Below are 15,543 nucleotides of genomic sequence, written 5' to 3'. Positions count from 1 at the left end.
GAGCATGTTTGTCCATAATTGTGTGTGTCATTTTTAAAAATGTGTGCCTTTTTCTGGATTCAAGTGTCATAAGGAAAGTACTCAACCATCTCACTTGTGTGATGGTCTTGTATAAGGAACATATTGTCCAGAAAATAGATGAAAATATAGTTCTTCAAATCAAGAAACAACACCCTCTTGTGTCACTGTCAGGCTAACACACGTAAGTCTTATGTCACGCCTAGAATTATTTACTTTTAAGAGGAAGACTTTCAAAGCAAGTCCAAAGTTTCAAGACTATGCAGAATACCACCTTTGACATTTAGATAAAGTACTAATTTGTATACACAAGACATGTTAGTCGTCTTAGCCATCAAAATAGTGTCTGATTGACTTGTCAAAGTATGTCACATCGCTAAACTCTTCAATGTATGTGACACTGCAACATGTTGAGTATATAAAATGCATGACATGTTTGTCTCCACTCGCTACTGTAATGTTAATATGAAAATATGTCTGAACACAGACATTTATTCATTGCAGTGAATAACTGGCTAATGTTATGAACAAATCAAAAATGTACTTGCCTATTTCTTGGTGGTTGCATTGATATGCTTTGTTCATGTTGAAACGTGATTCATAATCACTTGTATTGTCTATGCATGCACACATGTTTAATCTAAATTTAAAATGTTGAAACTTGATAAAATGGTTCAGTTTTTTTTTTTATACTAATTGTGCAGATGATAATGGATACAGGTGATTAGGGGGTGGGTGGTGTGACCAAATCTTGTATTACAGTATGAGTAATTTTAAATCAAGGTAGCGGTATATACCGCAATATAGTTATTTCTGTTGGAAATGAATGGAAAAACTGTTTATCTATTGAAAGTACTGTATGTGGTAATGCTTAATTATTTGGGTAATTCAGTGAATTCAATTCTTAAATTCAATATCTGAAATTAATGTAAAGCAGACCTGCATACTGATAACTGTGCAAATAGATCTACCTAGTAGTGATGTAATGGAATCATAATGAAACAAATTGAGCATTCCTAAGCAGAATGGGTATGGATCTGTCCCACAGATTGCAGGCATCATCTCAGGAGAGCTCCATGGTGAGGGAGCAGGCCAGAGAATTTCGGCTGGCTGAGGAAGCTGCTGAGATGGATCGAGCTCGCCATGCATCTACTAGTGAGGTTGGCCAAGAGGAGCCAGACCTTTCCACTCTCCCTCTGGCAGAGAAGATGGCACTCTTTAACCGCCTGGCACAGCCGCCCAGACACGGCACTCGGGCCAGAGGGGACACTCGAGCACGCAGGAGTAACGCCCGCTACCAGACCCAGCCAATCACACTAGAAGAGGTTGAACAGGCATGTAATATCATATAACTCTGTTCATTCAATAATTATACCATGGGAATTGTATTAGTTTTGGACATTACTACTTCATTCAGTGTTTCCCAAACAGCTGTTTTGTTAACTTTACCCCACAAATTGAGCTGTTAGACTGTAACGCGTACCGCCAAACACACACAGAACTACTATGACTACTAGCCCACCTCGAGCACAGCAAAGATGAATTTGCATCCTGTCAGAAAAAGGAAGTAGGGCTAAGAAATTAGCCATTAAATTGGTCTCATTAAATCTCAGATATTCAGTCCCTTTTTCTGTAGTTATCTATTGTGGAGATCTATCCCTAACACTGAAATATTGAAAAAGGTGCCTTTCCACAAATTTCAAGTAGACACTAACAGGTATTTTTAATGTTTTGTCGATTGACACTCAGGTACCCAACAGTAGAACATACTGAATGAGTTCCCAAAGCCTCATTTTCATTAACATCAAATTAAAAGTGTCTACTCTGACTATTGGTCCATTGGGTGGACATAAGGAGCTGAGCATATATTGAAATTTCACACCAGTTTACAGTAGACATATAATCAATCTCATTCTTGCTCACACAGACACACACACATTATTTAGCTATTAAAAAAGGTTTGTCTCTGCAGGATGGTTCTGAGATGTTTGACGAGGAATCAGAGTTCTCAGAGGGTCTGAGTGATCTCAAACATGTGAGGGTGCCCGAGTTCTCTAGAACTGTATGATATTTTATCGAGCCAAAGGTTTACTCTGCTTGCAGTAAAGCCACTGGCCTATGTTTTAGCAGCAGTAATCCTAATACTTAAGCATATTTTTCCCTCTGTGCCAGTCTCCTGAACTCAGGCCATTTTTTAGCATCCTGCTAGTTTTTGCTCGTAAAATCCCAGTCTTTAAGGCATGGGTGTTAATGTTGCTCTCTATATTTGAATGTACTTCAGATTGCTGGTAGTTCAAGCACAGGCCTTGCAGTCATTAATTATGTGCTTTTGCAGTGGAGCTGAGAAATGTAAACACAATGTTTTGTCTGTGTTTATTGTGTTCTAGTAATGTTTCTGTATTTTTGAAGTTGGGTGGTATGATGCTAAATACTTTGCAACGGTGGAAGTGTTAGCGGTTGTAGTGTGGTATATTTGCGACTAAATTTGCAGACGGAACACAGGTGTGTGTGTTTGTGTATATATGTGTGTATATATGTATATGTGTGTGTGTGTGTATATATACACACACACTCATATATATATATATATATATATATATATATATATATATATATACACACACACACAGTATGTACGTAGATATATAACTCAGCAAAAAATAAATTATTGTAAAGTGTTTAAACAATGTTTTCCATGCTTGTTCAATGAACCATAAACAATTAATGAACATGCACCTGTGGAACGGCCGTTAAGAAACTAACAGCTTACAGACGGTAGGCAGTTAAGGTCACAGTTATAAAAACTTAGGACACTAAAGAGACCTTTCTACTGACTCTGAAAAACACCAAAAGAAAGATGCCCAGGGTCCCTGCTTATCTGCGTGAACGTGCCTTAGGCATGCTGCATGGAAGTTTGAGGACTGCAGATGTGGCCAGGGCAATAAATTGCAATGTCCGTTCTGTGAGATGCCTAAGACAGCACTACAGGGAGACAGGAAGGACAGCTGATCATCCTCGCAGTGGCAGACCATGTGTAACAACACCTGCACAGGATCGGTACATCCAAATATCACACCTGCGGGACAGGTACAGGATGGCAACAACAACTGCCCGAGTTACACCAGGAGCACACAATCCCTCCATCAGTGCTCAGACTGTCCGCAATAGGCTGAGAGAGGCTGGACTGAGGGCTTGTAGGCCTGTTGTAAGGCAGGTCCTTACCAGACATCACCAGCAATAACGTCGCCTATGGGCACAAACCCACCTTCGCTGGACCAGACAGGACTGGCAAAAAGTGCTCTTCAATGACGAGTCGTGGTTTTGTCTCACCAGGGGTGATGGTCGGACTCGCGTTTATCGTCGAAGGAATGAGCGTTACTCTGAGGCCTGTACTCTGGAGCGGGATCGATTTGGAGGTGGAGGGTCTGTTATGGCCTGGGGCGGTGTGTCACAGTATCATTGGACTGAGCTTGTTGTCATTGCAGGGAATCTCAACACTGTGCATTACAGGGAAGACATCCTCCTCCCTTATGTGGTACCCTTCCTGCAGGCTCATTCTGACATGACCCTCCAGCCATGGTTCTGCAATGGCCAGCGAAGAGCCCGGATCTCAATCCCATTGAGCACGTCTGGGACCTGTTGGACCGGAGGGTGAGGGCTAGGGCCATTCCTGCCAGAAATGTCCAGGAACTTGCAAGTGCCTTGGTGGAAGAACAGCACCATCACTATTTGAAAAAAAAGTCATTTTTTATCAAATCCGGACAGGCCCCATTTCCAGCAGCCATCACTCCAACACCTTATCCTTGAGTAATCATGCTAAATTGCTAATTTGGTACTAGAAAATCACTTGCCATTATATCAAACACTGCTGAAAGCTATTTGGTTCGTTAAATGAAGCTTAACATTGTCTTTGTGTTTGTTTTTGAGTTGCCACAGTATGCAAAAGTCTGGCATGTCTTAAGGTCAATATTAGGTCAAAAATGAAAAGCTTTCTCTAGAAACTCATCAGTCAATCAAGATTTCATACAAAGGTGTACACTACAGTCTTCAAAGACAAAGGACGACTGGTTCTAACAAGGATAGAAACAGATGTGGAAGGCCAGATGTACAACTAAACGAGGATAAGTACATCAGAGTCTCTAGTTTGAGAAATAGATGCCTCATGTCTTCAGCTGACAGCTTCATTGAATTCTACCCGCTCAACACCAGTTTCATGTACAACAGTAAAGAGAAGACTCGGGTGCAGGTCTTATGGGAAGAATTGCAAAGAAAAAGCCACTTTTGAAACAGAAACTAAAAGAAAAAGTTAGAGTGGGCAAAGAAACACAGACATTGGATAACAGATAATTGGAAAAGAGTGTTATGGATCTTAAACCCATTGAGCTTTTGTGGGATCAGCTAGACTGTAAGGTGTGTGAGAAGTGCCCGACAAGACAGCCACATCTATGGCAAGTGCTGCAGGAAGCGTGGGGTGAAATGTCAACTGAGTATCTGGACAAACTGACAGCAAGAATGCCAAGGATCCACAAAGCTGTCATTGCTGCACATGGAGGACTCTTTTGAAGTAGTTTTTTTTTTTTTTTTTTTTCAAATTGTAATAGTAATTTTTCACGTTATTAATGTCCTGACTATACATTGTGATCAGTTGAATGCCACTTTGGTGTATAAAAGTACCAATTTCTTTCCATGAGCAAAATCTGTAAATTATTCCAAACTTTTGGCTGCCTGCATGTGTGTCTGTGTGTGTGTGTGTGTGTATATATGAATAATCTTATTGTTTAAAAAGAAAATAATCAAACGAGATATCTTTAAATTGTATAGAGTGTATATTTCACTCACTGGGTTAAATAAATATAGGCATTGCAACATGTTTATTAAAACAGTATTAAAATACAATTTCCAATAGTAACAATTTAAACAAGTACCGTAGTAACAAACCACGCATACCATCAGAATTTGTTCATACTGCCTAATCCTATGCATTAATCATTTATAATTATTTTATGAATGCCTAAGCTTTCACATTGTGCATGCATGGTGTGACCAAGCAGTTCTCTTGGGAAAATCCTTTGAGGTTCAGATGGGATGTCATGACACTAAAGACATCCTGTGTTTGTGCCTATGAAGTGTGTGAGGGAGTCGTAATAAATAAGTGGGGGGGAAGTGAATCAATGTAATTGAGATCACTTTGCTAATTGATTTCCCCATTTTACAGTTAGTGATCTTGTTCTGAATGCTCACCACGGCTCTGTTTAAAGGCCAGTGGAGCCACATTTACAGTAGAGTTATTTATTGCGAGTGTCAATGTGTTCGTGTCTGAGGGCATGATGGGAAGAGATGGGTTCAGAGTATAATGGGCATGGCTTTGGAATGAATTTGACATTGGCCAGTTTGATGCTTGCTTTTCAGCAGCAGGAAATGCTCTGAGTCAGCCTCTGATTAGTCAGCAGTATCAACACCTCATTGCTGTTGAACTGTTGATGATTGTGCTGTTTTCTACCCATGCTGACCCACTTTTTATTCTTATTCTTCCTTCTTTTTTTTTCCCTCCTGACCCTCAACCTCTCCCTTCTGTACCCTCTCTCTCCTTCCTTTAAACTATCCTCCACCTACCTATTTCTGCTTTCCATTTATATCATTGCTCCACTTTCTTTAAACTGTTTATCCTCAAATCCTTCCTCTCTCACTGAATCAAACTTCCCTCCACCTGAAAAATCCCATCTTTTCCTCCCCTTTTTTTCTCCACCCCTCTCTCTCCCTGCTCTTGTTCTCCTCTTGTAGCTGCAGCCTGCGGGTGGAGGCCGTTTTGCATCCACCTCTTCCTCTGCACTTAGATCCTCCACTGTTTCCACTGAACATGCCGGTGACATCCACCTGGCCACACCCAATGTGTCTGGCCGCGCCTACTATGAGCAGGCCCTTTCCCAACCGTGCCAGTCTCAACTGGCCCAAGAGTTCCAGCCACATCACAGACCAGATAAGACACCGGTTTCCCAAGGCATGGGGAAGAGAAAGCTCCCCTCTCCAGAGAGCGTGAAACAGACACCTCGTGCTCAGCCAGTCAGAGAGTGGGAGGAGCAAAAAGGGCACAATAAGGAGCTGGTGACCTCTCAAGACCTTTCAGAAACAGATGGAGAGCACAAGTCCAAGGAAACCATGTCAGGTAGAGGAATATGGGTGGTGTGTTTGTGTCCTGTTTTATGTGCTATCTTTCCCCCAGACTTGTTTTTATGTGTCTGTACTTCCAGTTTATTTTATTGATTCATGTTAAGTGTGTGTTGTCTCATTCTCTCTAGCCTTTTCCATTTTCTAGTTGATAGTATTAATGCATGTCATTTCTGCTAGCTACTAGTCAGTGATATTCACTGTTCTGTGTTATTTTGGTCATGGAAAACCTGTAAATATTCTGTAACCTGTAAATATAAGTTTTGAAATTGTGATTTGTAGAGTGATTCCAGATTTGTTCTAGTTTTTCTCTGCTCTAAAATATTTCATCTGTGAGATTGCTTGTTATGAGAACTAGTATAGAGAAAAACTTGCAAGTCAACATGACATCGGTCTTATTGGAGACATTTGTACCATGGACATGCTGTCCAAATAAGCAAGGTAAGCTGTATTTATCTAAAAGAAGGGGAACAAATAAAAAAGGACATGGAATATTCAAATAAAATTTCTCGCAGCAGGACAGGCAGTCATTTATTTGCATTGGTGCCTCCCTCAGGTAGAAGCACTTTGTAAAGACTTCTCTGACTCATATTCGAAGCAGTGTTCAGTATTCAATGTTGTATGAAACTACAATGTGCTGTCAAATCACTTTTATTGTATTATAAACTGTCCAGTTCATCCGCACTGTCCAGCAATCTTGCCGCAAATAGTCGTCATCCGAGTATTTCTCGCATACCGTTTTATGAATACTGAGTAATCGCCCATGGTACTCCATTGGCATAATGTTTTTGGCATACTACAGTTGAAGTCAGAAGTTTACATACACCTTAGCCAAACAAATTTAAACTCAATTCCTGACATTTAATCGTAGAAAACATCCCCTGTCTTAGGTCAATTAGGATCACTACTTTATTTTAAGACTGTGAAATGTCAGAATAATAGTAGAGAGAATGATTTATTTCAGCTTTCATCACATTCCCAGTGGGTCAGAAGTTTACATACACTTTGTTAGTATTTGGTAGCATTGCCTTTAAATTGTTTAACTTGGGTCAAACTTTTTGGGTTGCCACAAGCTTCTCACAATAAGTTGCTGGAATTTTGGCCCATTCCTCCAGACTGAACTGGTGTAACTGAGTCAGGTTTGTATGTGTGCCCACAAATTTTCTATCGGATTGAGGTCAGGGCTTTGTGATGGCCACTCCAATACCTTGACTTTGTTGTCCTTAAGCCATTTTGCCACAGCTTTGGAGGTATGCTTGGTGTCATTTAACTTTAACTTCCTGGATGATGTCTTGAGATGTTGCTTCAATATATCCACACAAGTTTCCTTCTTCATGATGCCATCTATTTTGTGAAGTGCACCAGTCCCTCCTGCAGCAAAGCACCCCCACAACATGATGCTGCCACCCCCATGCTTCACGGTTGGGATGGTGTTCTTCGGCTTGCAAGCCTTACCCTTTTAACTCCAAGCATAACGATGGTCATTATTAGAGCCCGACCGATATGGGATTTTTGAGACGATACTGATTTTAGAGTGGGAAAATTCACCGATTATTGATATGGTGGCCAATATCGTTAATTTTTGAGCTGGAATGAAAACAGACCTTTTCTATGTGGATTATGCACCGATTTTGCACTGATGTTACTATGCAAAGGAGGCTGCTTTCTTAAATATTTTTATCAAAGAATATTTGACATTATTATGCATTGTCAACAAATTATAGAAATGAACACAGAGAAATAAAGAATACAAATACAATAAATAGCTAAATAAACATCAGTACTGTATGTTCAGTATCAGTCAGTTGCTGACCATTTAAATAAAGAATTAATTAAAATTATAGCTAAATAAAAATCAGTACTGTATGTTTAGTATCAGTCAATGGCTGACCATTTAAATAAAGAATAAATAAAAATAAAATAAATAGCTAAATAAACATCAGTAATACTTTTTAGTATCAGTCAAATGCTGACTATTTTAATACTGCCAGTCAATCAGGGGCAGGTTGTAAAACAAGAAGCCCAGCTTCTCAGCATTTACACCTGCCGAGTCAAGAGATAAATAGCGGCAGCAGTGTTGCACCGTATTCTGCTATATATGTTCAGGGGAAACTTTCAGTGGTGGAAAACCAGACTTTTAAATATTACATTTTGTAAATGCAATGACTGGAATTGTTCGGTTGAAGGGGGTACCAAACTGCGAATCCTGAACAAAACGTTTTGGTGAATACATGTTTACACATTAGCTTCCACTCAGCTGACAAGGTATGAAAGTAGCTACATGGTAAGCTAGTTAGCTATAAGCTCGTTGTCATGGAGAGTAAAAGATGGACATTGTTTATTTACTTTTCAGCACTGCGTCTCACCAAATAGGTAACAACGTTGCGTGAAATCAACACTCAACAGACACAATCCACCACCGCACCGTTGTCTGCTGAGCTGCAAAAAGTTGCTCTGATGTTTACCTTTCAGTCTGCTACGTTACTGACTGCACTGACAAACTATAGCTGGCTAACATCAAACATATGTGATAAACATGGTTGTCAGGGACAGGGTTAACGTTATATTAGTTATATTGAATAAGGTTTATTAACTTTCCAGTATGTATTTCACAAACTAGTTAGCAACTTACCGTTAGCACTTAACTCCGCACTGTCCGCAGAACCACCATCAGCTCAGCTCTGTAAGCAATGGAGTCAGAGCACGCTCTGCTGGACAAACTACTTTATGACACCAATTCTAAATCAACCCAAGCATTGTTTTTTGCATTATATGTTCTGAAAAAAATAAATAATAATAATTCATATCTGCACATATAGGAAAACATATACGGCGATACCGATATATCTGTGAAAGGCTAATATTGGCCGACCAATAAATCGGCACTAGTCATTATGGCCAAACAGTTACATTTTTTGTTTCATCAGACCAGAGGACATTTCTCCAAAAAGATTTTTTGTCCACATGTGGACTTGCAAACTGTAGTCTGGCTTTTTTGTGGCGGTTTTGGAGCAGTGGCTTCTTCCTTGCTGCGCAGCCTTTCAGGTTATGTTGATATAAGACTCGTTTTACTGTGGATATAGATACTAGTCAACCTATATCCTCCATCATCTTCACAAGGTCCTTTGCTGTTGTTCTTCTGACCCACTGGAATTGTGATATAGTCAATTGAAAGTGAAGCAATCTGTCTGTAAACAGTTGTTGGAAAAATTACTCATGTCATGCACAAAGTAGATGTCCTAAACGACTTGCCAAAACTATAGTTTGCTAATATGAAATCTGTGGAGTGGTTCAAAAATGAGTTTTAATTACTTCAACCTAAGTGTATGTAAACGTCTGACTTCAACTGTATATAGGGAAGTATGGATATTTGGACGCAGCACCAGACTCGCTAAAATTGTTAGGTTAAGCATGCTTACCACAGTAAGTAAGCCAATCGGCATTGCTTTTGCTCAGCCACTCCTGTTCATTGGCTGGTATTTGCAGTAACACTTATCTATCCATGTATAACTGACAGCTAAAATGAATAACTTTACACTAAGCATTGACAAACTACGGGTATTTCAAAAGTTAAAAGGAAAATATTGTCTAAAGGCCACCCAAAACATGCTTTAAAATGGTGGTTCTCAACCTTTATTACTCCAAGTACCCCCCAAAGAATATTATTTAAGTGCGTGCTCAGCAGCGTGTTTTTGCCAGAGTGATTAAATAAGATGTTCAGTTATTTTGAAGCTGTGAGGGTTAGACTGACAGTCTCTTTTAGTGGGTTATACTGTTGTTTGAAGTGTTTTGATTGTACTGTTGATGAAACACTAGGGTGGTTTCACTTATAGTCCGATTTAAATGAACCAAACCCAGTTCAGTTTAAGTGAACCAGAAAAGGAACCAACTGCAAATGACCTCAGTGCTTTTGGCGTTCACAATGTAAGTGGACTTAAAAGAGGAACCAGTTTCTTTTTTGGTCCTTTTAGCATTTATTTGGTCTCAGAACCCTTGTTGTTCACACCACAACTCCTTAACTCTGTAAAGATTATGACATTTGGCTATCATTAACTTATTATTGTGATTATGATGGTAAATTGTCGTACTACTTAAGGTGTATGTATGCTTAATACCAGTGACGGGCCGTGCATTTAAAGTCTAGGCCTTCAGTGTGATTCATGTCATTAAGAAAACACAGTTTCACAATGAATAATTATACATAGAAATACATAATAAAAATACATAGGCATAAAGGTGATTGAGAATGAAAAGATGAAATATATTTATTTATTTGGCATGTTAGGCCAGCAGAGAAGGCTTTGCTGGCCCTGAGAATTCGCCACTGCTTAATACACATACACCTTAAGAAGTGTTTCTTTTAATAAAATAGGGCTATAGGATTTATTTAAGGCTTTAAAAAATTATTATTGAATTGTTTAGTATATAAAAATACTGCATAGGGATATAATAGCATGAAAAGTATTATTTTAAATATTAAAACATTTCCAAATACTTAACATATGTCTCTTTTTGGTCAACTTTACATTTACACTGTTATTTATGAAACCAAGACAACCCAGCCAATTATATTATATTAAGCAGTACTATATTTCTGTCCTACATTCTTCACTTTCACACGTTAAGGCTCTCCGATAAATCCCATGAGCCCTTATTTTGCATGAAGGAAAACATTTGAGATTCTGTGTATTAGAAAATGTTTCTTCATCTATCAACAGAAATGGTGCAAGCGAATGTAAAGTGAAAGTGAAACTATCAAAATCCTCGCTTGTGTTTTCGTGGGAGTTTGGCGCGAACCTCCGCAAACAGTGAGCGCATCAGGGTGCTTCAAATTGGCTCATCTTTAGGCGCTGCTCTGCTATGACTACAGCCAGTCTGCGATTCATTTGGAGTGCTCACATTATACGACAAGAATGAAAAATGAGACACAAAAACGCAGTTATGATAATCATGGTATTTCTATATTTTATTTGCTTAATTCCCTTATTTTGACAGTAAAATGTGATTGGAATATGAAGTACGATAAACACGGTTAGATTAAATCGCAGACAGGTGATTATGAAATGCAACTTTGTGTGGCAAGCCTCAAGGTACTTGCATCATAACGAAATGACAAGTGGACTGGTACCTCCTTTGTTTTTACCTGGCACAAATCAATCGAACCACAAAAGGACCCACAGACCACCTCATAAGCTTGTTATGATGGTTTCCTATGGTGTAGGGTAGTGGTGGTAGTGTTTATTTTTGCTCAGCTGGACATGTGTTCTGTGCTGATATCAGTGTGACTATAAAAGTAGAGGTTTCGGCAGAGTAATAGGATGTTATCTGTGTCTTTTCGGTGGAGTGTACTGTACAGTTTGTGAAATGCATTTCTGTTGTGTGCCTGAACTGTCCGTTATGTAAGCTCATGGTTTTTAAGTTTTCTTCATCTGAACATTCAGTAAGATGTCTTAAAATCATATACCCAGACAGAGAGATTTCTGTATAACCCACATGGCCACAGCATGAGAAACAAAGCCTCCTTTATTAAGAAATGTACACTCACTTCCTGTGTAGCCTTGCTTATATATTCATCACATATTTTTGCTGTGTATGTATTCACTTACTTAAGGGAGTATTAACTTTTTGGTGTCTGTTGTGGCTCCGCCTGTCACAGTCACTGTTATTGATCGCATCACTGGGACTGCTCTAACCCTTTCCTGTGTGTGTGTGTGTGTGTTAAACAGATCTTCCTGTGCACACAGTTGCAGTACGTGCAGCGGCAGCTGTATCACAGAGCTCATCCTCATTACAGAGCGTCTCTCTGATACAGCACAAACACACAGAGACTACCAGACACCTCCCTGAGGACAAGAGAGAACAAGAGCATGAGCAGGAGACAGACTTTAAAATAGAGAAGGGAGACAAGCTCTCAGACGTCATGTCTGCCAGACAGATGTCCATCAAAGAGAGGTAAATGGTGTGTGTATGTTTACTTAACTATACTTTGGGGACAAATCTATCCAGATGTTAGCTAAATAGGTCTGAATCTCCCTTTGGGCACAGACTTATTTGGAACGATTTATAAATTTGATTGATAAATATATATTTTTTTTGTATTATTATTATAATAAAAATACAATCAGCCTTTTAGGGGTAGGGTTAAAATGTGGATTAAGGTTATTTTGTTAGTTTAAAAACAACAGATGTCTATGGTACCATTTAGATAGCCAAGTGAACAGACTTCTGTGTGTATAAAATATGAATTATTCCAAATTACATCTCTGTAGAGTCTTGAAAGTTTGTGTAGTGTATGATTCATATTTAAAAAAAATAATAATAATAATTAAAGTCTGCAGGATGGCAAATGTTTTTGTCTTTGCACAGGAAAACTTTATATAGTATGCTTATTTTAGTCAACTATACATAACTTAAATTGCATTGGAAAACTTTACATTATACAGTGTACTTATTATACAGTCACCTATACAGTAAACTTAAATCATATAGTATAGATGTACTGTAGATCTTCAGTATATTAAACCAGAGGTCTGTCCAAAGATGCCTCCATCTCGCCTCCAAAGCTCAGTGTTATGTAGTTTGTTAATCAGTGAGGATGTTTCTTGATTCTTTACATCATTTGAAAGCAAAACATTGTAAACTCAGCAAAAAAGAAAGGACACACTATTTTAAAGATAATTTTGTAAAAATCCAAATAACTTTACAGATCTTTATTGTAAAGTGTTTAAACAATGTTTTCCATGCTTATTCAATGAACCATAAACAGTTAATGAACACGCACCTGTGGAACGGTCGTTAAGACACTAACAGCTTACAGACGGTAGGCAATTAAGGTCACAGTTATAAAAAATTAGGACACTAAAGAGACCTTTCTACTTTTGGTGAAAAACCAAAAGAAAGATGCCCAGGGTCCCTGCTCATCTGCATGAACGTGCCTTAGGCATGCTGCATGGATGCATGAGGACTGCAGATGTGGCCAGGGCAGTAAATTGCAATGTCCGTACTGTGAGATGCCTAAGACAGTGCTACAGGGAGACAGGAAGGACAGCTGATCATCCTCACAGTGGCAGACCATGTGTAACAACACCTGCACAGGATCGGTACATCCAAATATCACACCTGCGGGACAGGTACAGGATGGCAACAACAACTGCCCGAGTTACACCAGGAACGTGCAATCCCTCCATCAGTGCTCAGACTGTTCGCAATATTCTGAGAGAGGCTGGACTGAGGGCTTGTGGGCCTGTTGTAAGGCAGGTCCTTACCAGACATCACTGTCAACAGCGTCGCCTATGGGCACAAACCCACCTTCGCTGGACCAGACAGGACTGGCAAAAAACGCTCTTCACTGATGAGTCGCGGTTTTGTCTCACCAGGGGTGATGGTCGGACTCGCTTTTATCTTCGAAGGAATGAGCATTACACCTAGGCCTGTACTTTGGAGCGGGATCAATTTGGAGGTGGAGGGTCCGTCATGGTCTGGGGCGGTGTGTCACAGCATCATCAGACTGAGCTTGTTGTCATTGCAGGCAATCTCAACGCTGTGCGTTACAGGGAAGACATCCTCCTCCCTTATGTGATACCCTTCCTGCAGGCTCATCCTGACTTGACCCTTCAGCATGACAATGCCACCAGCCATACTGCTCATTCTGTGCATGATTTCCTGCAAGACAGGAATGTCAGTGTTCTTCCATGGCCAGCGAAGAGCCCAGATCTCAATCCCATTGAGCACATCTGGGACCTGTTGGATCGGAAAGTGAGGGCTAAGGCCATTCCGCCAGAAATGTCCAGGAACTTGCAAGTGCCTTGGTGGAAGAGTGGAGTAACATCTCACAGCAAGAACCGGCAAAGCTGGTGCAGTCCATGAGGAGGAGATGCACTGCAGTACTTAATGCAGTTGATGGCCACACCAGATACTGACTGTTACTTTTGATTCCCCCTTTGTTCAGGGACACATTATTCCATTTCTGTTAGTCACATGTCGGTGAAACTTGTTACGTTTATGTCTTAGTTGTTGAATCTTTTTATGTTCATACAAATATTTACACATGTTAAGTTTGCTGAAAATAAAAGCATTTGAAAGTGAGAGGACATTTCTTTTTTTGCTGAGTTTTTATTGTATAATACAAGGTTCTCTTTAGACTTAAGACTGTTTCATCTTGACTATTTGTAAAAAGTCTTTTTTTTTCTCCTTTTACAGTATTGTGAAGAATGAAGTGTAGTTTGGAGAAAATTATATTAGCAATGAGAAACAAACGAGATGCTTAAAATCGTTTTAACTTTTTTGGCTCTAAACTAGATCTTTGTCGAAAGTAATGATGTTGCAGTAAGCTTCAACATCAACCTTAATGATGTCTGACTACATCCATTTGTTGTGGTCAGCATACAGATGCAGATGGTCAGATATTAGAATAAAACTTTCCTTTTTATAAAAAGAACAGTTCCAGTTACAATGCTTTTACTAAGCATATTCCAGTTCAGTATAACTATGTATAGTGGTCCCTTGATCATTTCCATTTATTGGTTTATATTTGTTCAGTTAAGTTAGAGTTGTATTGCTGTGTCCAGCAAAGATCAAAGTATTATGTAATTGATGGACAGCTGGCTGATGCCATGGTAGGCAAGCTGACGCAAACAAGATGGTTTAATTGATTTATGACATAATGCAAACTGCTGATCTCAGAGTGTGTTTGTATGCGTGTATGTTTGTGTATACAGTGTATACAATTTCTTTGAGTTAGCTGAAGTGTGTGGGTTTACTATAGTTGAAGACAAATTTGTACCCAGAAGTTAACTAAACATGACAAAATCACTCTTTAGGGACTTTAGAATATGAAGGGTTATGAAAATGCCTATTGCCTATTTGTTTTCTCAGATTTTATTTTTTTCCCCACATAGATATATTTGCAATTTGATTTTCCATTTGTGTCAAGAATGTTCAGATGTATATAAGAATTTATTTAATCTGTCTCTGTCCCTTCTAGGCTGGCTCTGTTGAAGAAGAGTGGAGAGGAAGACTGGAGAAACAGGATAAATAAAAAACAGGATGTGGTGAAAGTCGCTGTTTCTGAAAAACACGCTCAGCTATGGGAAGTGGAGCAGAACTTCAAGAAGAAGGTAACCTCTGAACCTTGAGCTGCCTCACCTGACCATTTAGGTCATAAGTCACAGTGAATTGTCTACTTTTGTTTACTGTATGTATTCAACAGCTGTTATGTTGGTGTGATGAATAGCATCTTGTATTATCAACTCTATTGGATCAAATATCATGCTACTGGTTAATTATGTGATGTAGTAGTTTTCTTTGTTGCGTAGTACACAATTTCAAAAAAATCTTTAGCTTTTAGCTAAATGCTGAACT

General features: G+C 39.2%; 1 protein-coding gene across 1 annotated transcript in view; it reads left to right on the top strand.

Annotated features, from left to right (window-relative positions):
- Positions 1-15,543, top strand: part of LOC127427458 (supervillin-like) — a 66,741-nt gene that overhangs the window by 22,340 nt on the left and 28,858 nt on the right. Inside the window, exons 13-16 of the mRNA XM_051675076.1 lie at positions 1,067-1,352; positions 5,800-6,181; positions 11,910-12,135; positions 15,167-15,299. Of these exons, the coding sequence (XP_051531036.1) occupies positions 1,067-1,352; positions 5,800-6,181; positions 11,910-12,135; positions 15,167-15,299 (1,027 nt within the window). The remainder of the gene's footprint in view (positions 1-1,066; positions 1,353-5,799; positions 6,182-11,909; positions 12,136-15,166; positions 15,300-15,543) is intronic.

Source organism: Myxocyprinus asiaticus, chromosome 36 (assembly GCF_019703515.2).
Source record: "Myxocyprinus asiaticus isolate MX2 ecotype Aquarium Trade chromosome 36, UBuf_Myxa_2, whole genome shotgun sequence".
Taxonomy (NCBI): Eukaryota; Metazoa; Chordata; class Actinopteri; order Cypriniformes; family Catostomidae; genus Myxocyprinus; species Myxocyprinus asiaticus.
This window is presented reverse-complemented; position numbering and strand designations above follow the sequence as displayed.